Genomic DNA, 19,999 nt, shown 5'->3' with positions numbered 1-19,999 from the left:
GGGCACGAAGGGCTCAGGGGCAGATGCCTATGCAACACCAGCAAGCAGGAAGCACCTTTATATATACGTATATTTAAACTTTAAAAAAATCAGAAAAATAAATCTGTAAATGACCACTCTCTACAAAAACACAGGTGAACAGCTGCCCGTCCTGGCTGAGAAGAGCCGAGTGTAAGTTCCAGCACCAGCCGGTGAAACTGTCCTTGGGGGCGGAGGAGGAGGGACCCCACCTCTGATGCCCCGCCGCTGCTGCAGGGTTAAAGTGCCGCACAGCCAGAGAAAAGGTTTTGCCAACCACTTCTGGAGCTTTTAGAGCTGCTTTCTTTCAGAGGGCGGGATGTGGCTGGCCTGCATGGCCCCCGTGTGCTCTGTTAATTCTCAGTCAGCACCTGCGGCCAGAGCAGGGTTGCCAGATGTGCCCAGGGAGAGCTAACGCAGCTCGTTCCTGCTGTGCAGCGGTGAGATCGGCCCATCCAGGTGCGACAGCACCTGAAAACACTTTGCAAGCGCCGCAGAAGAGGCCGGGGGGGGCAGGGGCAGGGGGTGTCAGTCCGTCTGCATGCTGTACTGCTCGATGAGCTCGTAGAGGCTGAAGGAGTCGGAGAGCTGCAGGCTGACGTTGCCGCTGTTGAGGGAGGAGGCTCCCTCCCGCTGCACCTGCTCGTACCAGTGCTCACAGAACTTGGGCACCAGCTGGGGCAGAAAAGGGGCACCGTGTCCTGGAGGTGCCACGCTTCCCCGCACGGCAGCCCTTGTGGCCCCATCCCCCTAAGAGCCGAGGAAGGAGGCACCCAGGGCACCCCATCTCCCCTGTCCCCAAGGGACCCACTCCACGTGTACCCAGCCCCACATCGCCCCCAGCCCCTGAGGGCTCCCCTCCCTGGCTTCCCACCTCCCGCGGCGCCCAAGGAACACCTCCCCGGGCTGCAGGGGTGGCCATCGGCCCCCTCGGGGCCGCTCACCTTCACCAGGATGAGCTTGGACTCCTTGGGCTTGCAGTTGGAGAAGCACTGCCCGAAGCAGAGGAAGATGGTGAAGTCGGGGGACCGCTCCCTGCGGCTGTCGCGGAAGTCCCTGAGCTCTGCAAAGCAAAGGCAGGGCTTGGCTTTGGGGTGAGCCCGAGAGACGGCAGCAGGCACCGTGGGGACAAAAGGGATGGGAGGGTTCGGGCGGTGCCAAGCCCGGGGCTGCCCCCTTCCCACCACCTCGACCCTTCCTTCCCCACCTGTGCAAAACACGTTGAAGTCAAAGATGGGGGTCTCCTCGTCCCGGCACAGAAGGTTGGGCGGGGGTTTCCCGTTGTCGAGCTGCTGCGACAGGGCCCAGAAGACCTTGCACTTCTTCAGGCGGGTGGCGAAGAGCCTGCCGGCGCGCTGCTCCAGCCGCAGCCCCACGCCCCGCAGCAGCTCCTCGGTGAACTGCCGCTGCTTGCTGTCGGCCAGGCCCTCGGGGCTGGGGAAGAGGACGCGCTGCCCTGGCTGCAGGGCCACCGCCGGGTCCAGGGAGTGGTAGGCCAGCAGGCACTGTCTGTCATTCACCACCTCCTGGTGGACCGTCTTCCCCCGGTAGTAGATGGTGACATCCAGGTGGGGGGGGATCCCTGTGCCAAGCAGCGGTCAGCGGCGGTGGCCCCAAAAAACATCGCCCCGTTCCCTCCTCCAACCCCTCACCTGTGTCATCCGCCGGTGGCGGGGGGCTGGCGGCGGGGTGGAAGAGCAGCGCCTCGCCCGGGGACAGCACGGGGCCGGCGGGCTCCTGCTCGGCGGGGAGCGTGTGGCACGGCAGCGGCACGGCTCCTGCAGTGGCACGGGGGCAGCGTCGGCCTCGCAATTTGGGGACACCCCCCCCCCCCCCAGCCACTTCTCACCCCATTACGGCGGTTTGCCGCGGCCGGAGCCCCGCAGCACCCACCTGGCATGGTTTGCTCCCCCAGCAGCATGTGGTCCGAGGGGCTGTAGGCGCCCAGCGGGGGCTGCTCCGCCGCGGGCCCCCACTCCTGAAACACCGTCGGGGGGAGGCAGCCGCCTTGGCCGGGGCCGGGCTGGAGCAGAGCATCCTCGTCGTGCAGGACATCCCCTGAGGAGACATCACGGGAGGGGACGGGGTCACCCCAACCCCTCTGCGCCTCCCCCCGTCCCCAGGCAGGGCCAGTCTCACCTGTGGGCGGCCATGGGGACGGTGTGGGGCTGAAGGTGGAGATGTTGCAGTGCTGCAGCACCCACTGCAGCGTGTCCAGGTCCTCCAGCGTCAGCGACTGCGTCGTGGTAGCAGTGGCGCTGCCTGGGGGGGCACGGCGGGGGGAGCTTTTACCAGCCGTCGGCGAACCCAAATTACAGCCCCTGCCAGCCAGGGGGACCCCACGGTGGCTCGGCCCTGGGGCAAACCCACCCAGATCCCCCCCACACAAGCTGGGGGACCGGTGCCTACCTGGGGGGGCGATTTGTGGGGCCACATCGTGCTGGTTGAGCTCCAGCTGCAAAGGGAAGCAGGAGGGGGCTTTACTGACAGGGCCTGGGGGGCGGGGGCGGGTGCTGGGCTCCAGTTCTGGAGCACCCCAAGGATTTGGGGGACGGGGGCTGCAGGCCCTGGCTCCCTCCCCTCCTGCCATGCTGACCCCGTTACCTGTGGCTGCTGCTGCGGCGGGGCGTCCGCCACGGGGCCCCCAAAACCTCCGTCCTGACCATGCTGGGGGGCAGCTGGAAGGAGAACGGGGTGAGGGGGGGGTCCCCGAGCTCAGCCCCCCCTTTCCCCAGTTGCTCCTTGCAGGCCTGGGCTCACCTGAGGAGACGGCGAAGACCTTGTGAGGGTCGTCGCTGTTCTTGGAGTGGTCCTCCAGCGGCGTGAACATGTGGGTGCTCCTCAGGGCGCAGCGGAAATTGGTCTTCCACTTGGCCGGGTCCTCGGGGCTCCCCTCGTACCTCCCGCTGGCCTGCGCCCAGGCCTGGGGGGCGCGGGGGGGGTGAGCGCAGGGACCCCAGCTCTGGGGACACCCAGTTTGGGGGATGCCCGGGGCCCCCCTCCCCAGGTCCGCCCACCTCACCCACCGTGGAGACCTCACGGTCACTGCGGGCCTACACCTGTCCCCCCTGCCTTGTGGTCAGCCCGTCCCCCCCACCTTGAGGAACTTGCGGTCACCGCTGGTCCCCCCCTGCCTACAGAAGGGGTGAGGTGGGAAGGGGCCTCTGGAAGCCCTCTGGTCCAACCCTGCTCAAGCAGGGCCACCTAGGGCCAGTTGCACCCATTCCCACCCACCTTGAAGGCCTTGGGGGTGGGGGGGGGCGCTGCTGGTGGCCTCCATCTCACCTGCCTTGAAGGCTCTGGGGTCTGTGCTGTCTGCACCCCCTTCCCATCCAACCTCAATGGCCCAGGTGGGGTGGCCACCCCTCCCCTCCATCCCACCCACCTTGAAGATCTCGATGTCGCTGCTGGTGACGTCCTTCCTGGCGTTGTGCTTCCAGGGGATGCGGAAGACCCTGCGGGCCGGGTCGGTCCAGCAGAGCCCCTGGTACAAGCCGCTGTTGATGGCGTTCACCAGCCACGGCCCAAAGCGCAGCTTCTGGGCATCCCTGCGGGGACACGGGGCCGTCACCGCGGGGGACTCGGGGCTCGCAGACCCCCGGCCCGGTGCTGGGCCCCCTGCCCGGTGAGTGGAGGCTGCTGCTTACCCTTTGCTCTCCGCTGCTGCCATGGTGTCCCTGCTGCCCTCGCACCGCTGCCAAAGCCCCCAGCGGCTGGCTGGGGGGGGTGGTCCCGGTGCCTTTCCCCCTCACCCCTTGGTATCGGGGTTCCCTTCCGCGGGTGCCAGCTCTTATAGGAGCGGCAGCGGGAGCGGCTTTCCTGGAAATCACGTGGGGCTCCCGAAACTGAAACCGGCCGCTTGGGTGGCCCAGGGTGGGGGAGGAACGGGCGGTTGGCTGGGGGGGTCATGGCACCGAGCTGCAACCCATGGGTCCCCCTTTTACAGGATCCCCCCCTTCCCCTCCCCGTCCCCCCTGTGCAGGGGGCTTGGCTCAGGATGGAGGTGCACGGCCCCCCCCCCCCCCCCCAAACACCACTGGGATGATGGCGGGGGGGTGAGCAGGAGCAGCCCCCAGCCCCGTTGTGCCCACCCAAAAGCAATTTGTGCCCTCAGAGGTAATTATTGCACTGCCCAGTGCCGCTGCAATGTTTGCAACCCCCGCCCCTCAAACAACAACAACAACAACAACAGCAGCAAAGCAAATCCAGGCTGAAAGCTGCACTTGTAAAAGCTGGACCCCTGGGGGCTGCAGGCCCGGATGGGGCGATGAGGGCTGGCGGGGGGGGGGGGTCCGGGCAAGATCAGGCCCCGCTGTGCTGGGTGGGGGGGCCGTGGGGTGCCCCGTGCCGGCCTCGGCGACTCCCAGCCCCGGTTTCGGTGCCGCGGCTGTGGTTTCTGCATCCAGCACAGCTGCCGGCCACTCTCGCTCCCCACGGGCTGCTCCAGCCCCAAAAAGCCGAGGCAAGGGAGGGCAGCACCCCAAAATGGAGTAACGCAGCACCGAGGGCAGAACGGGGCTGGCCCCCGGACGCCCCAAAACGCCCGGGTCTGGCTGGGAATGGGCTGCGCCCGCCACCACCGGGGCTTTCCGGGTGCACCGGCACGCAGGGCTTGACCTTGGGGCTGGAAACTCCCGTGCCTCCTTTTCTGTGTTTGTTTGCTCGATACTTATTGCGAGGCTTCTTCTTTCAGGCTGCCTCGGTTTGCACGCTAAGGAGCTCCCGGGGCAAAGGCTCCCCGCGCAGCCCGAGGACAGCGCAGCCGCGCCACCACAAAGCCTCCTGCCACCGCTGCCACCTCGCTTGATGGAAATGCCAGGGTTTAACACACAAAAAAAGAGGGAAACAAATAAATCAGGCCTGATGCTGTACGTCCCCACGGGGACATTCCTGATGGCACCCCATGAGGGTGCCCACCTGCAGGTGCTGCGGCCCCGCAAGCCCCTGGGAGGGGGACAGAGGCTGGGGGCACATTCCCTGAGCTGGAAAGGGGAAGCGGCACCCGGCCGGGCTGCAGCTGGTTTCCAGTAAGTGCCGGGGGCCCGTCACGGAAAACAGCCCCCCCTGCACCTCCGGGATTGGGGAGGCCACGCGTTAAACGAGTGGGGAAAATGGGGAATGGCAGCGGCTTGGGGCAGGCGGCATTAAGGCTGAGCACTCGCTTCTCCCTGAGCCTGGCCGAGCTCTGCGGGGAGCGTTTAAAACCAAAAAGCCCCCAGAGGCAGAGAGGCCTCAAGTGCTGACATCTTGGGGCCCAAGCACCTGCTCTGGGCCTCTTTCTCCTTACACTTCTTGCTTGTGAGGAATTTTCCTCCTCCTTTCCAGGAACTTCTCCCAGTTGCTTAAGAGGAAGCACTGAATGGTTCCCAGGAAATTTCCCTTTGCTCCCCAGTAATTTCTTCTCCTTCCTTGCCAGGACTTCCCCCTGTTGCATTGTACAAAGTTCCTCTGCTGTCCCTCTCTGTTGCCCTGCAGGAAATTTCCCCCTTACTTCCCAGGGACTCCTTCCTTGTCTTCCAGGAACGTTCCCCGTGGCTTTGCAGGATATTTCCCTCCCATTCCTTTTTGGGAAACTCCTCCATTGCTTCCTAGGAGATTTCCTTGTTGTTTTTCAGCAAATATTCACCTTCCTTTCTGGGAAGCGCCTCCCTTGCTCCCTAGCCTATTTTGCTCCAGGAAATTTCCCCTTCATGCTCCAAAAAATATCACTTACTTACTAAGCATTTTACCCCTTTGCTTTCCAAGAATTTTACCAATTTTCCAAAAGTTTTGTTTTTGTTTTCAGAAAGACATTTTTTTTATTTTTATTTTTTATTTTTTTTTATTTAAGAAATGTCATCGTTGCTTCCTAGCACTTTTTCCTCTTTGCTTCCCGGGAGACACCCCATATGGTTTTCTATATCCTGTTGGTACTCCAGGAATTCCCATTGTGTTTTCGAGGAAATGTCCCTGTTAGCTCCCCCATTACTTTCTAGGAACACCACCTATTGCTTTCTACAAAATTCCTGATGATTCCCAGGAAATTTGCCCCTTTGCTTTTGATGAATTCCCCCCTAGAGCTTTCTAGGGCATTCCTACCTCGTCTTGCAGGGAATTTCCCCATCACCCTCCAGGATATTTCACTGTAGCTTTTAAGGATTTCTCTCTCGTTTCCCCAGAATTTTCCCTTTTGCTTTGTAGGATTTTCCTCCCACCGCTTTAGGACATTTCCTCCTTGCTTTCCAGGAAGCTTCACTTCTTAGCACATTTCCCCCCTTTCCTCCAGGGCAGTTTTTCCTTGCCAAGATCAGGCATTAAGCACCAAAAAGATCCAGATCCAGCGCCAGGGCAGGGACAAGGTGACACAGGACAAGGTACGACCAAAAAGGGGCTGTGGTCAAGGGGAAACCCACGCTGGAGCAATGGGGTTAGGATGCTCCAGGTGCCACCCCTGCTGTCCCCTGCCCTGGGGACAAGTGTCACCTGCAGCAAGGGGAGCAGAGGCCTGGCTGGGGTGGGCAGAGGGGTGTTGCTGTGTGTTTGTTTGCTTTTATTTCTTAATACTGGAAAAAAAATAGGTTTCTATTAATAAGTGATTAATTGACTGGCATTCCCCCAGTTTAACCTGTATTTGGCTTTTAGTCAGTGACAGCCCGCGGGGTCACAGCCACTGCCACCTCCTGAGCCCCTGAGGCGCCCCCCAGCCCTCACCCCTCTGAAATGCTGGGTCCCAGGATGGGGAAAGCAGGGAGGAAAACAGCTCTGAGCTCCCCCAAACTTACACCTGGATTTGGAAAACCATAAACGTCAGCCTCTAGGCAAGTGGGATTTGGGGTAGTTTGTTGCTTTCTGGTATGAATCCCACCTCTCTTCCCTATTTTTGCAAAGCTTGCGCTCCTCCAAAGGAGTGCTCAGAAGCTCAGGCTGACTTCTTTCCATTTTCCTGTGAGGCACAGGAGGAGCTGGAGGTTTCAGAAGGAGGGAGCAGTTTTACGAAGAGGTTTTTAAAAGCACCTAAAAGAAGGGGAACTTTCCCTCGACTTCAGCCCTGCACCTGCACCAAGTTTTCCCCCCAGCTGCCAACACTCAGGCAGCACAAGGGGGGTCCCCAGGCCATCAGCTTCAAGGGGCAATCCCCGTGCAGAAGGGCAAGCAGAAACCCCACTGCTTTAGACGCAGAGTTTCTCTGAGGGACCCTCTTTGTAAATCACAAAGTAGCAAGGATAAAAAAAAAAAAAAGAAAAAAGAAAACCACAAATCTTTCTCTTTTAATCCACCCAAAGGAAATCCAGAGCAAGAGCAGCATCACGGCACTACACACACCACAGACATCTATCAGACTCAGAGATCATCTTTGCACAGATTCCTTCCCAGATACAAGGAAAAGTCATAAAAAAGGAAAGTGATTCACAGAAGCAAAGTGACAAGTAACAAATCAGCCACAGAACAACTTTTCCTAAGAGAAAGGGGACACATCTAGGAAGAAGGCCCTCAACGTACAGGTTTCGAAAAAAAAGACTAACCCAAGGACGTTGAAACAGAGGTGGTTTTCTTTCAAACATTAAAAATATGGATTTTTTTTTGTTAAATTAATTTAAATATACATCTGAAACACAAACGCCAAGCAAGTGCCTGGAGAAAAAAGTGAAAAGAAGGAATGAAAAGTGGATTTGACTGGTTTAATTTAAACATCGAGGTCGGGTGGATTGCACCAAATGGAATAAATAATGGAGAAGATCACGCTGGGTTTGACGGTCTTGCACTTAAGATAATTTAAACTAGAATTAATAACACAGCCCACGAGAGTACTTAACAAGGAAGTTCTCTGACAAGTGATTTTAGCTGGGCAGTATCCCTTTGACAGCGTGGGTTCTTACATGTGGCTTTGCCCCCTGCCACCCAACAGCGATCGCTACCCCAGAAGCGAGCAGGATGATGAGATTTTGTGGTCCGCAGGCCTCGATCCCATAATCACGCAGGTGCAAACAGCTCCTCGAAGCAAAACTAGACCTTGTGTTTTCACCTGGCGAGGTACAAACAAATGCACAGCCCTTACAGCATGGCTCCTGGAGCTTGGGCCCTATGGAAACAGAATAGGTTCCTCCTTTCCTGCACCTGGGGCCAGGCCAGAAAATGTGCACAGCCAACCGTGCACCCGCTGCGGCCACCGCTTGATGCCTTGGGGCGGGGAGGCTGAAGGAATGTAAGTGGTTTATTTTTGCTTGGTTGGTTTTTCCCTCCCCACAGCCCCTACTTATAAAAAAAAAAAAAATTGATCCCAAGTTCCTCTCCCTCCCCTGCCTGCAGCCAAGCAGTGAAGCACCTTCAGACATCCGTATGATCCCACGAACATGTTCCCTACAGAGCAGCCATCTCAGCTCTGCGTCTCGTTGATGTGCCTGTGACACCTAGTTGGGAGGGAAGTCCCTTTGCTTTAAAACAAAAATAATTACAAAACACTAGCAACGAGCCCCTTTCCCTTTCTCCGATCTCCAAAAGATTCACCCAAGTCTAACTCAATTTTGAGCAAGGGAGAGGGAAGGGGTGGAGGTTTCCAGGCCAAGGAACTTGCCAGCTCCAGCATCCCCTCCTGCCACACCTCCAGCAGCGCTGGGCCCCCCGTGCAAAGCACCTGCCCCCCAGGTGGGGCCCAGCACAGCCAAGGAGGGGCTGAGGGGACACAGGACACTGCTGCCCCTCCAGCTCCTCCTCAGCCAGCTGCAACCTCCAGGAAGGAAGAGGGAGCTGAGGTGGATGAGGGCTCAGGTTATTATTTTCCCATCCCTCTCCCTTCCAAATGCTGGGAGGAGACTTAGGGGTCTGCAGGCCCAGTCTGTGCTTACCAGTGTCCTTAAGAATGACAATTAAAAACAAACAACAAAAAAAAAGGAAAAAAAAAAGAACAAGATATGCATAATTAGGTATTGTCCGTGGGAGGAGCAGGAGGGGGCAGGTTCCAGGTGAAGACAGAAAAGGGACTCTCTTCCTCCCCATGTTTGCTCGTCTGGAGACCACCTCCGCTCGGCGCTCCCGCGCGAACCCTTTGTGCTGTTGCTCTGACACCAATCGACACGGACGACGGACACGGGGATGAATTCGGCTGGGCAGAGGACGGGCAGGCACACGCAGGCATGCCGGGGCTAGGCCCGGTGCTTCGGGAGCATGTCCAGGAGGAACTCGGCGATGCCGATGAAGTAGACGACTTGTGCGATGCCGAAGAGAGGGGCGATGACCAGGGCTCGGCAGTACGCCCCTTTCAGGAAGGCCATGGGTCCTTCCTTCTGCCAGATCTTCCTAGGGAGAGGCGGCACAGCTAAGTGTCCATCCCATCCCTCCACACGCTAGGACAGCCTCTGGCTTTCTGCCTCCCCCCGGTACTAAACCCAAGCCTCCACACATCATCTACCACTCCCCACGTGGCCTTGCAGGAACAGGCCCCATTCGCCCCTCCGGCCAGGAGCAGAGGTGCCTGCCCAGCTCCGGATATAAAAGTAAGAGAACCCACTGCTGCAGGCAGTGCTTGGAGCAGTCCTGAGAGGGACACGAGACTGAATGCTGCCGGATTTTCAAACAGGGCCTTGGGCGACACAGCCACGCCAGTGCTTCCCTTTGCAAAATGAAAAGCTCACTGTTGTGACGGTTGGGCCTTTGACAGAAGAGGGCCCTTTGCTATATTTATATTGCTTAAAATAGGAGCAAGTTCCCGTTTATATACATATATATATGGCCACTATATATCTGGTCTCATATATATATATATATACATATATACACAGAAATATACATATATACACAGATATCTACATATGTATATATATCTGTTTGTTTATACATCTCTATCTAGGTAGATAGAGGGAACCTGCAATGGGGAAGCAGCTGGCTGGGTCCAGAAGCGGCACCAGCAGGTGCCATACGTTCGATGATCTGTCCCACAAGGACTCTTACTTGGTGCAGTCCAGGATTCCTGAGTACGTGTCCTCGTTTACTCCTCTCTGCAAGGACTGCAGCCGTGTTTTGATCACTGGGGAGAAAGAGGAGAGACAGTGGTGAGCGAGTGGCTGCCCTCCCACCTGCGGTCACTGGTTTCACAGCAGGCAAGAGCCAAACCTGCCAGCAATGTCTTTAAGACAGCCAAAAGGAGATCACCAGGAACAGAAACCATTTTCATACATTTATCAGCAAAATGGGGAAAAGCAAACCACCCCTTCCCCTCACTGTGACCAAGGAAGGCTTCCAAAGCTGACCTAGCTTTAAATAATTCCAAGTCAGTATTTGTGTACACAATGGTAGCTCATTTTCAAATGCTCAGCTCCTTCTGGAAGAACAGACCAAAGTATTGAAAATACATGGTGCTGCTCTTAGATTTCTTCCCACCGTGAAGCGTGTAATGTTGGGAAGAAGAGTTGCCTTCTGGTGCTTTTCACAGCAGAGAGACCAAGAGGTGTCATTTAAGGTAGATGTTGTGGAGCAGGAAGGAAGGCAACAGGTCTGAGGCTTGCCCACGACCTTTGAAACGCGCGTTAAGTGGTTGGCATGCCATCGCTGCACGTGGCAACGCGCCTTGTCAGGGGCACATCCTGCAAAGAACAGCTGAAACGAATGGCATCCTCTTCCTGCTTCACCTGGCGGGCACTGCGAACCTCCGTGTAAACAGTGGCCAAGGTCGTTGCTCAACTGCAGGAAACACCTCCAGCTGCTGGAGGCAGCTCTGACAGCAGAGCTCCCTTCCTAGACCTCCCTGCAGGCTCGCGGTGCGGAGAGGCAGGCCTGGTCACCCTCCTCTTCACCTCGGCGACCCGAGGGCCTCTGGCCGCCGTTCTGTGGCCGCCAGCGGAGGACTCACCATCGCACGGGTTGACAGCCACCGCGGCCGTGCTGCCAGCCACGCACCCGGAGAGGAAGGACACGTAGAACGGGGCCTTGACGTTGGGGTCCTTCTGGCCCAGCTTGTTCAGGTTTGCGAACAGCGGGAAGTAAACGATGGAGAACGGCACGTCCCTGGGGGGAGGGAGGGAGGGAGGAAAGGGGCGGAAAGGAGGAGGACAAGGATGAGCAAAATCAAAGTGAGAAACTCAGTGAAACTCAGCAGGGTCAAAGCTGACTGCGTGGGGTACACCAGGTTCCCGTGAGGCATGCAGCCCTGCAGGGAGCCAAACGATGCCACCCCCCTGATTTCTCAACGCCCGAAATGAAGACCCCGGCACATTCAGAGGTCGACATTTTTTAACTGAGAGAGGTTCGCAGCCTGCCCCCCACCCCACCAGGCGTTGCTCTTGTTCTGCCTTGGTTAAAGCTGCGTGAGAGCCCGGGTAAGGTGTGTCAGAGCGGGCGCTGGTCCCTGCACCCAGCGTCCTACCTTAGCAGCGTGGCCCCCAGGCCCTTGTAGAGCCCCGCGATGCCCTTGCTGCGCAGCAGCTCCCTGGTTATCTGCGTTGCTGTGGGGCGCGCTTCCACCACCGGCTCCGCCGCCCCCGCCGCAGAGGAAGAGGAGAGCTGGGCCTGTGCTGCCATCAGCTTCTTCTGGGCCGCTGGGGAGAAGCAGAGAGAGCGCTGCTCCGCAAGGTGCTCACCAGCGTTTAACGCTCCTGTTCTCTGCTCCCTTCCCTTGGAAGCAATCATCAGCTCGGCAGTTCCTCGGCCGCACTACGTACACCACATTTGTACACGCAACCTGGTTTTGGCTCCTTCCAGGAGCCTTTTCAAACCGTGGTGCATTTCTGCTCTTTGGCCAGGAGGTGGAGAGCACATCAACCTGTACGCCATGCTCTGGCACGCCACGGGGCCCTCGCCACGCAGAGAACAGGCTGTTCACGGCAGCGAGAGCCTCTTCTGAGCCCTCAAACCGCGGCTTAATTCCTTCAAACATTTTCAAATGCTACACACAAAGAGGATAAGGTCTGCATTAAAAGCAGCAAGCAGAGGAAAGAAAAATAAAGCTGTGATTATTCAGAGCCTGAGCTTCTTCCAAACCCAGCACGCCAGGAGAATTTTATTTACCGGTTCAGCCACAACTGCTGCTTTTGTCAGGAGGAAAATAAAGAGCAAGAGGAGAGAAAAATCATCTGCTAAGGACCCTTGGAAGCTGTTAGGGTGGTGCTATCACACAGGGGGCAAAAGAGAGAGAAAAGACACCAGAAAACACAGAGACGGATGAAGTACCGTAGAACAACGGAGGATGCTAACCCCTAGGTGATGCAGAACTAGTAAGTCTTAATCGCGCACAAGCTGAGCACCCAGCCACCTCTCCTGTCTCTCTCCATCCAACAGCATTTGCTGTTTCACTCACCAAGCCCTGAGCAACCTTTTGTAGCCATAAGGGCCTCTGCAAGTGGAGGAGGAAACGAGTTGGAAAGAGAAGGAGAAATTTCCACCGCGACCTGAGACACTTCTGACTCAGGAGGGTGGGAGGAAGGAGAAGGGTTTTCCTGGCTCGCTCCCTCCTCTTCTCCCCGCCTGAGCAGTGCAGACGGAGGACAAGCGCACGCACCAATTCGTCCTGCATCCTGCAGCTGGATTTTGAGCATCTCCATGGGAGTGGTGACGATCACCTGGCACGTGCCTGCGCCGCAGCCCGCCAGCATCTCCCTCAGCAGCGTCAGCTTCTTCCTGCCCAAAGGAAGAGAGAGCCAGTCAGAGGAGGTGGCGAGTATTCAGAAAAAGCCACGAGCCCACCCTGACCAGCCCCAGAACCCTACGCACAAAGGCTGCACGTTGCCACGCCGTGCCGTCAGGGCACGGCCTTCAGAAAGGGGCATGAAGGGAGGTAAGCAGCTTTCCTCCTGCCGGCCTCATCCTTCAAACACTGACAGCAGCCCCACAAACAAACAGGGGCCACAGGCCGAGGAACAGGGCGAAACAATCCAAGTTACTGCTTTCGACTTCTCCGACAGAAGCAGAGTATGTGAAAAGTGGATCTGAGAGTCAAGGAGGCAGCTCCCTGCGGTTCGGCACCTCTTCACCTCGCTGCCCTTTCCCAACCTGTGTCCCGAAGGCAGGAACGGCAGCTTTGGCACCAAACTGCTCCTGCCTGAGGGACGAGGGATGGGGCAGACCCCCAGCACTGCAGCTCTGCGCATTTCTGTGCCAGAGAGCTGGGGGCACCAGGGGCATGTTCTTGCCTTACAAAACGTAGCTGTCCCCCTCCCAGAGCCATGAAACATCCCAGCTGAGACTAAAAGAGGAACTCAGAAGGCAAATGCTCAGAAAGAGTCATTTTTCAGAAACTGAGGAGTTCTCACCCTATAAAAATCTCACTCCCTGGCACCAGAAATCACTGACTTCATTAAAAAAAAAAAAGTGCTTAGGATCCATCCCTTTTTTAAAAGAGGAAAAAGAAAGCATAGATGAATCACACAGACAGAGGAAACGGGCTCTTTTTTTGTTGTTTTAAATGTGATGCAAGTCCCCACGCCGTGGCAAAGGCGACCTGCTAGCATTACACTCTATCCCCTTGCAAAACCAAGCCAGGGGTTTCACACGCATGCACACAGCACAGCTGCAGCGCTGTGTGCCAGAAGTTTCAGTTCCAGCCCTATAGGAAAGGGAGGGGAAATGCCTTTCAGTCTCTGTTGGGTAAGAAGGAAGCACAGCTTAGAGGAGCCTGCGACTCTTTCCTAAAACCCCACGAGCATTTATTGATGACGACACACACGAGCCTGAGCCTTCGGATGAATCCCGCGGGTGGAAACTGCTGGGTCTGAGCACGACGAGCAGCGTCTGGATTGCTCCTGGGAGCTGTCAGAGCCACGTGCCGAGCAGCAGACAGCATTAGGGATTTGCTCGGGGTCCCCCAGGCTGGGCACACTGCTCTGCTCCGCTCCCGGGCTCCCTCCAGCCCGGCTCACGCCGCCGCGGGGCACCCCAGGACACGGCGGGACCGCCGGGAGGGTGGCGGCGCACCGCGATCCTGCTGCCTGCCACGTCCGCTGCGCCCGCTCCTCCAGCCCTCATCTTCCCCAGGCAGGGCATCAGAGCCGGGGATTAGAGGCACAAAGCCACAGCAGGGATTACCAGTCTCTAAATATAGACCGCTCCTTTGAGGCCGAAGGAAGGAACGTTTCACAGCTCTCCCTTTCCAAATTCACCCGTAGAGCAGAGTCCCCCTCCCTGCTCTGCAAGGCAGAGCATCTCCCGCTCCAGAAAGAGCCCCCGAGCACACAGCTCCTTCCTTTCATCCACAGGAACAGCTTTGATACCCAGTTCAAAAGATCAGGAAGCCGTGCCCCCCGTGCTTCTCTGCAGACCAGCATCCCGGCCAACAGAAGGCAGCCCGGCTCGGCCGAGCGCCATGGAGCTGCGCCAGCGCGACCTGGTGAAGGATTGGCGCGCGTGGGTGTATTTGAGAGAGATGCTAAACAGGTACATCAAAAGCAGCTAGAAAAAGGGCTTTCGGCTTTTCGTTTGCATCTCCTGGGAACCTGGGGAGAGTCCAGGAAAAAAAAAACAGCAGACCAAGATAAGCAAATCTTTTGTCAGGAGGCTTAAAATTTACCGTAAAAGGGTCAAACTTCCATCGCAAAACTTCACTGGTTTGTACATAAAATGAGTTGGAAAAGAGTTCATTTCTGAATGACAATAGGGGTTTCAGCTTTAAGGCACCATGGGCCTTGTCCTCAGTGCCTTAGAAAGTGGCACGTCTCAGCCAACTTCAAAAGCCCCAACCCCAGCAAGGAATTGGTCCTACAGACGTAGAACCCATCTTCTATCCCAGCAAGAGGGTGCTAAATCTAACAAATTCAGGTTCAATATAAACTGAAGTTTCAAAGTAGAGCTGAAAAATAAGACAAAGTCAAAAAGCAGAAACTAAAGATTTTTAGGGTTTTTCAAGAGGAATGCATGAGTCCAAAGCCAGTCTGAAAGCATCGGTATGTCGATATGAAAGGGCAGCAGACTAGGGTTTTTTTCCAAAATTTCTGAAAAATCTTGCCTGTGTAGGAGTTGCCAGGGATGAGGGAGGGACCCGAACCAGCCACTGTGGGATGAGCATGACAAGCCTTCCAAAGGCAGGAAAAGCCTGACCCAGGAAACACCCACAGCAGAGCCACACATTTCCATCTGCCACCCAAGGGGTTACTGTCCCCAGCCTGTCCCCCTCCTCTCTCCCACTCCTCCTGCCAGCTCGCAAATGCCTCGGGGAAGCCAAGCGGAGCGCTGCTGTGGGGCAGATCCACCCCAGCAACCGCTCCAGGTAAAACCACCAGATTAAATCTCGCGCTGGCAAACGCTCCTGCAGGTATGCTCCAACCTACCTCCGGCCGCAGCAGCTCCGTGCTGCATGTATGGACTAACCCAACAGGGAAGGGAGTGTGCTGCACCTGCTCGATCAGGTTTGCTCTGGCAGGAGATCCCCAAAGCGTTTGAATCCAATATGAATATGCGTGGAAGTGAACGGTGGGCAGAGCAATGCTTCTGGGCAAGCTGAGTGTGGGCACAGCGCCGTGTTTTGTCCCAGGACGGGCACCTGGGACTGCAACAAGGACAGTGCTCCTGTCGTAGGTGCCTGCTGTGGTTAAACCACCCGCCTCCAGCTCCCTCCAGATTAACAGGGGAAAGTGCACTTACTTTCTGGCTGACCTTCGGTGACTACGATTTCAGTCCACTGTAACTCCCTGTGCCTCTGCGTCCTAAATAGAAGAGCATCCCCAAAATAGTTATCCCTGAATAGACACGGTAAGATTAGCAGCTCTTAACTTGCTCTTTCTCTTAAGGAAGGGCTGGATCCTCCCACCTGCAAGTCCCAGTGGGTTGGATGAGGGTTATCTGCATTAAAGAAGTGTCTGGACATCCAGAGGATAGCTAAAGGAGAGACTGCCTTGGCCCATGAGAGTGTGCAAGATGACACAGCAGCTCAGCAGCAGGACTAATGGCAGCATCCTTCCTCCTTCCTAAGTCAAAAACCTCTCTCTGAAGTGTGTCTACAAAGTCTGTCTACGTGTATTTTGCAGCTTAAGGATCAGCCAGGCCATACAATGGCTGCTTATACAGATGCCACTGAAGAGACGGTCTGAGTATTTCAGGAGCACCTGAAAAAAGAGCATATGGAGGAAGGAGCCCCGGGGAGCTGTATCAGCCTCCAAGGGAACAGAGAACAAGTTCCAGTCTCCATATCTGCATGGGAGGGCAGGAAAAGAGCCTTGTCTCTTGTCTCTCTTGGCTACTTCTCTTCTCTAAGCAAAGCTAGAACAGAAGAGGGACAGAAAGGAAGAAAAATTGCTGACATTGGCAAAGAAACGACGCAATTGTACCGGTCTTCCTAGGAACCTGAGCTGCTCAGTCAGCAGATTGCCAGCAGATTTGCTCCACAACAGCAAATAAAGTGAAGGTAAAGATTAAAGATGACAGGAGAGGTTAGGGAATACATAATAACACACCTTGAAGAGGAGCGGCAGGAAACTCATCCAGGAACACTGCAGAGTTTTTATGAGCAAGAAATCCCTTTTATAAGAAGACATGAGACACTTTTTACTGCAGCCAAGGCAGAGTATTTAACCACGTGCCTTAGAAATGAGCAACAAAACCTGGCAAACACGTGGCAAACAACAGCTGTCTGGCACTCAACGCTTGGGAGATAAACATGAAGCCTTATAGGACACTTTAAAGGGACCAGTGTTTAGGCAGTGCTTAACACCCAAATTCAAAGGGGACAAAAAAAAACTATAGGCCACACTTGCATCTAGAAAAGAGTTTATGGGTCTCTCAATGTGGCCAGCTTCAGAAAGCAAAGAAAAAATCTTATCTGTTTCCTGAAGCCTGAAGGTAGGAGCTTTCCTCTCTCTCTCCATCCTGCCTTCCCCAGAGACAGGGAGCAGCCAGCACAGAGCACAACAGGAATGAGGCCCCATGAAGACTCTTCTGTGGGTCCCTCCTGCTTGTCCTGCGAACTGCAGAGACCCTAAGGCCAAAATAATCACGAGATGAGGCAACGTTAGCAAGGAAGGGGCTTTCCAGCGCTCACAAAACTCGCCCCAGCCTCCTTGGTCCAAAATGATGAGGACAGCATGGGAAGGCGAGCGCAGTAAGTTTTGCTTCCTCTGGAAACCAGAAGTGTTAGCAGCAAGCTGCCACACTGGCCTCAACATCAAAATAGAAACAGGAAAAGAAGCAGAAATTACGTCCCCTAGCCTCTGAACACACATTTCTTGTACCAAAAGAAGTGGAAAAGCACTGGAAAAGCCCACCTGAGTTGATCCCAGGGTGGAGAGGCCTGCGGGAAAAGCCACCTCCAGGCTCAGGGAGACAGGTAACCAACAGGGGCAGGGGTCCCGCCTGCGGTCCTGCAGCCCCAATATCCCACCGCCTGAAGCATCCAAGAGCACGGCCAGAAAAAAAAAAAAAAAAAAGGGAGTCTAGCACAAACCTGCAGTGATGCATCCCCAAAATACTCGTTCAGCAATTCGCAGCCAGGAGCTTCCTACATCATGGGTGTTTTCCATCTGGCCTCTTGGAAACAGGCTTTGTGCCACTTTCTTCTTCTAGCAGTTTAAAAGCAGGTTCATTTCAACACAAAGTTTTTCAAAGGAAAAAAAAAAAAAAGGCACGCTAACAGTTGCTGCATATCTTGAGGCTATTTTGAGTCATGCTGGATTTGCCACATTTTCTGCTGCCCACACGTGCTTCTTCCACTTGCACGTGGAAGACACACTCAGCAAATTTTAATCAGCAAATACTGATAAAACGTGCACATTTTATCAGACACGGATCTGATAAACAACACATTTCAAGCAAGACAAGTGCTAGAAGCTTAGCAATGAAGGCATTCAACGTCAAATAGATCTAGGAGACTTTTGCAGCTCTCTGAGTCAGAAAAGCCCCAGACCTGACGGCAATCACATCCTTTAGGATGCTGGTCTAAGAGCACGGCATGCTGTGAATGTACAGCGGATAGCCTGCCTTGTGCGAAAAGGGCTTTGGTGAAGCTCAACCAAGATCTTGGTGGCCATGAAAAACCACTCACTGTGAAAAACCAGTCCTTACACCGAGCCGAACTCCCTCTGCTGTACTTCACACCATTTAACCATAATTATATACCTATAAATGAAGCCATATCCATCAATTGACACGCCAAGCAGCTTCGGTCTTCACCTCTCTACCTGCAGGCTATTTTGTTGTTCGTGCCTGGGCTTTGGTTCAGTTGTGAAATAGGTATCCCTGCCTTGAGGTGTGTTAGCAGGTATATAACCTACTTTACCCTGAGTAGGAGGAGAGGCGTTAGGATGCTAATCCTGCCCTGTCTTCTATCAAAACCAGCCAGGGAGGAGGGGACAGATGCATCTCAAGGGAGAAACCCGCTGACTGCAAAGAGCCTGCAAGAGCAAGGCAAACCCATGGCAGGCACGCAGTTTGGTGACCCAGGGAAGTGTCCCCTTGCTGTCACTCCTATGTCATACGTGCTGCATATGGGAACAGACCCTGGGGACTGCCAGAGGCAAGGTGGCACACAGCCACCACAGCACGGCTGGGCACAAGCCCTCCAGCAGGTTACATCTTCAATCCCCAGGCTTGGGATTTCCTCGCATGGAGCTAAAGGATCGCAAGACAAGCAGCTGCCTTGCAGCTTCTCGGGGCCCTTATGCTCCCTGGTAATGCCACGGCCTCTTCAGTCCACCTCTGCTCCCCGTGCATTAAGCAAGGTCACAGCATGCACCATACCTTCCACCTAGATCCCAGTTTCAGGGCCACAGCAGATGGCCTGTCTGAAGCCCTGTCCTCAGCTCCCTGTGGACGCGGCGCTGTCCCACTTACCCAAACACCAGCTCAAAGCCTGCCTAAGCACCGAGAGCCAGACACACACACTCGTCTTGTAAGGAAGCCTTTTCCTTCCCTGGTGCAGGACCTTAACTGCCAGGCATGTCATTTTTTAAGGGCTGAAGCATCACACAAGGTGTACAGAGCAGCTTGGCGCTCTCTTTCTCCCTGCACAACCTTTTTAAACTCTCATTTCACAAACAGTGGCAAAGAGCTAGCTGTGCTCCCGGCTGCGGCAGCACGTCAGGGCCCGCCGTGCTGTGTGTGTGCCGCAGGGATCAGACCCGGCACTCGGAAGCAGCAAGCAGCGAGGAGGACATCTCCACCTCCCACCCTCTGTGCAGGGTACACGGGGATGCTATTTGAAGAGGCAGACAATCACAAACAGCTGCGAGCCGGTGAGTCACGCAGACGTACAGCAAGTGCTACTTAAAAAGACTGCAGAACGAAACGGGAGGTGCATGAACGGCCCAGATCCTCAACCCGTGTCAACCTGCAAGCTCCCCTGAAGTGGTCGAGCCCCTCTGACCTGCAGCAGTGGAGGTCGGCACGGCACGGCACGGCATGGCACGGCACGGGAAGGCGTTAAACCAAGCGACTGTGGCAGAGCTCTGCATTTGCAGGGAGGCTCTTCCCCATCCCTGCTGGGGTAAGTCAGGCTCATATCCCGGGCAGGCTGTTTTCTAACCCTGTCACTAAGGACTTGAGGCAGTGCCCTTGCTGGACCCTTCACTGGCTGTTGCTGGAGAGAGCTCTTGGCCTGAAGGGGGACACAAACGTCCTCTGAATTGCAAGGGAAGTATCTTGGTGAAAACAGCATTAAATATTCAGATTCCAGCTCCTCTCAACTGCCCAACTAGCATCTTTTACTGGCATTTAATTCATAGGAACTAACCCCCACCCCACTCAAACTAAACAGATAATCTTACTCCTTCAGCATTTAGATGCTGATCAGCTGCTGGGCAACACTGCCAGTGAGTGCCCTTTGTCAAACTTGGGTTCATTCATCACCTCTTCTCACCTCCCTGAAATTATTTTCAAGCTACAAAAGGACGAGAGGGTGCTAAGTTCGGGGTCTACAGAATTTGGGTTGCCATCTGTTTAAGCTACAGTCACTGAAGAGCCAGAAAGAGCAGAACAGCGCCCAATGGGACGCTGAGGACAAGGGGCCTCCCAGCAGCTGTTTGAGCAGCCATCCCACTGGGTTCCTCTCAAACACTCTGCTTACAAACCCTGGATCTGTTAACCTTGACTAAGA

General features: G+C 55.5%; 2 protein-coding genes and 2 long non-coding RNA genes across 12 annotated transcripts in view; 1 reads left to right on the top strand and 3 right to left on the bottom strand.

Annotated features, from left to right (window-relative positions):
• Nucleotides 1–52: 52 nt before the first annotated feature.
• On the bottom strand, nt 53–3,970 carry IRF7 (interferon regulatory factor 7). 2 transcript variants are annotated; one of them, XM_083839567.1, is made up of 11 exons: nt 3,666–3,962; nt 3,404–3,566; nt 2,779–2,941; nt 2,623–2,696; nt 2,428–2,473; nt 2,158–2,280; nt 1,912–2,076; nt 1,671–1,796; nt 1,226–1,600; nt 963–1,081; nt 53–693 (listed from the first exon to the last, which is right to left on the bottom strand). In XM_083839567.1, exons 1-11 carry the CDS (start codon nt 3,686–3,688, stop codon nt 547–549), a joined length of 1,524 nt encoding a protein of 507 aa, XP_083695693.1. In that variant the 5' UTR covers nt 3,689–3,962; the 3' UTR covers nt 53–546. The 2 variants fall into 2 exon arrangements, with proteins under 2 accessions (XP_083695693.1, XP_083695694.1); XM_083839568.1 differs by lacking the exon at nt 2,158–2,280 and having other exon boundaries at nt 3,666–3,970.
• On the top strand, nt 3,503–8,903 carry LOC310900905. 2 transcript variants are annotated; one of them, XR_014585450.1, is made up of 4 exons: nt 3,503–3,643; nt 4,712–5,045; nt 6,284–6,371; nt 7,281–8,903. It is a non-coding gene; the product is annotated as an uncharacterized lncRNA (long non-coding RNA). The 2 variants fall into 2 exon arrangements; XR_014585449.1 differs by lacking the exon at nt 6,284–6,371.
• The window catches only part of SLC25A22 (solute carrier family 25 member 22), a 47,136-nt gene continuing 34,380 nt past the window's right edge, over nt 7,244–19,999 (bottom strand). For all 7 annotated transcript variants that reach the window (XM_083839595.1, XM_083839590.1, XM_083839596.1 and 4 more), the window contains 5 exons: nt 12,485–12,603; nt 11,354–11,525; nt 10,841–10,995; nt 9,943–10,018; nt 7,244–9,291 (listed from right to left, as the gene is read on the bottom strand). In XM_083839595.1, coding sequence (XP_083695721.1) covers nt 9,138–9,291; nt 9,943–10,018; nt 10,841–10,995; nt 11,354–11,525; nt 12,485–12,603 — 676 coding nt within the window. In that variant the 3' untranslated portion in view covers nt 7,244–9,137. The remainder of the gene's footprint in view (nt 9,292–9,942; nt 10,019–10,840; nt 10,996–11,353; nt 11,526–12,484; nt 12,604–19,999) is intronic.
• LOC310900906 lies at nt 15,451–19,264 on the bottom strand. Its single transcript, XR_014585451.1, has 2 exons — nt 17,354–19,264; nt 15,451–16,888 (listed from the first exon to the last, which is right to left on the bottom strand). It is a non-coding gene; the product is annotated as an uncharacterized lncRNA (long non-coding RNA).

This window comes from Anser anser (genome assembly GCF_964211835.1).
Source record: "Anser anser genome assembly, chromosome: 5".
Classification (NCBI taxonomy): Eukaryota; Metazoa; Chordata; class Aves; order Anseriformes; family Anatidae; genus Anser; species Anser anser.
Note: the sequence above shows the minus strand (reverse complement) of the source record. Positions and strands in the feature narration are given on the sequence as shown.

Coding starts and splice junctions, on each gene's coding strand:
- IRF7 (XM_083839567.1), bottom strand. CDS start 3,688: ATGGCAGCAGCGGAGAGCAAAGG. Junction 2,942..3,403: donor GCGACATCGAGATCTTCAAG/GTGGGTGGGATG, acceptor CGCGCCCCCCAG/GCCTGGGCGCAGGCCAGCGG. Junction 1,601..1,670: donor GCCACCGGCGGATGACACAG/GTGAGGGGTTGG, acceptor TGCTTGGCACAG/GGATCCCCCCCCACCTGGAT.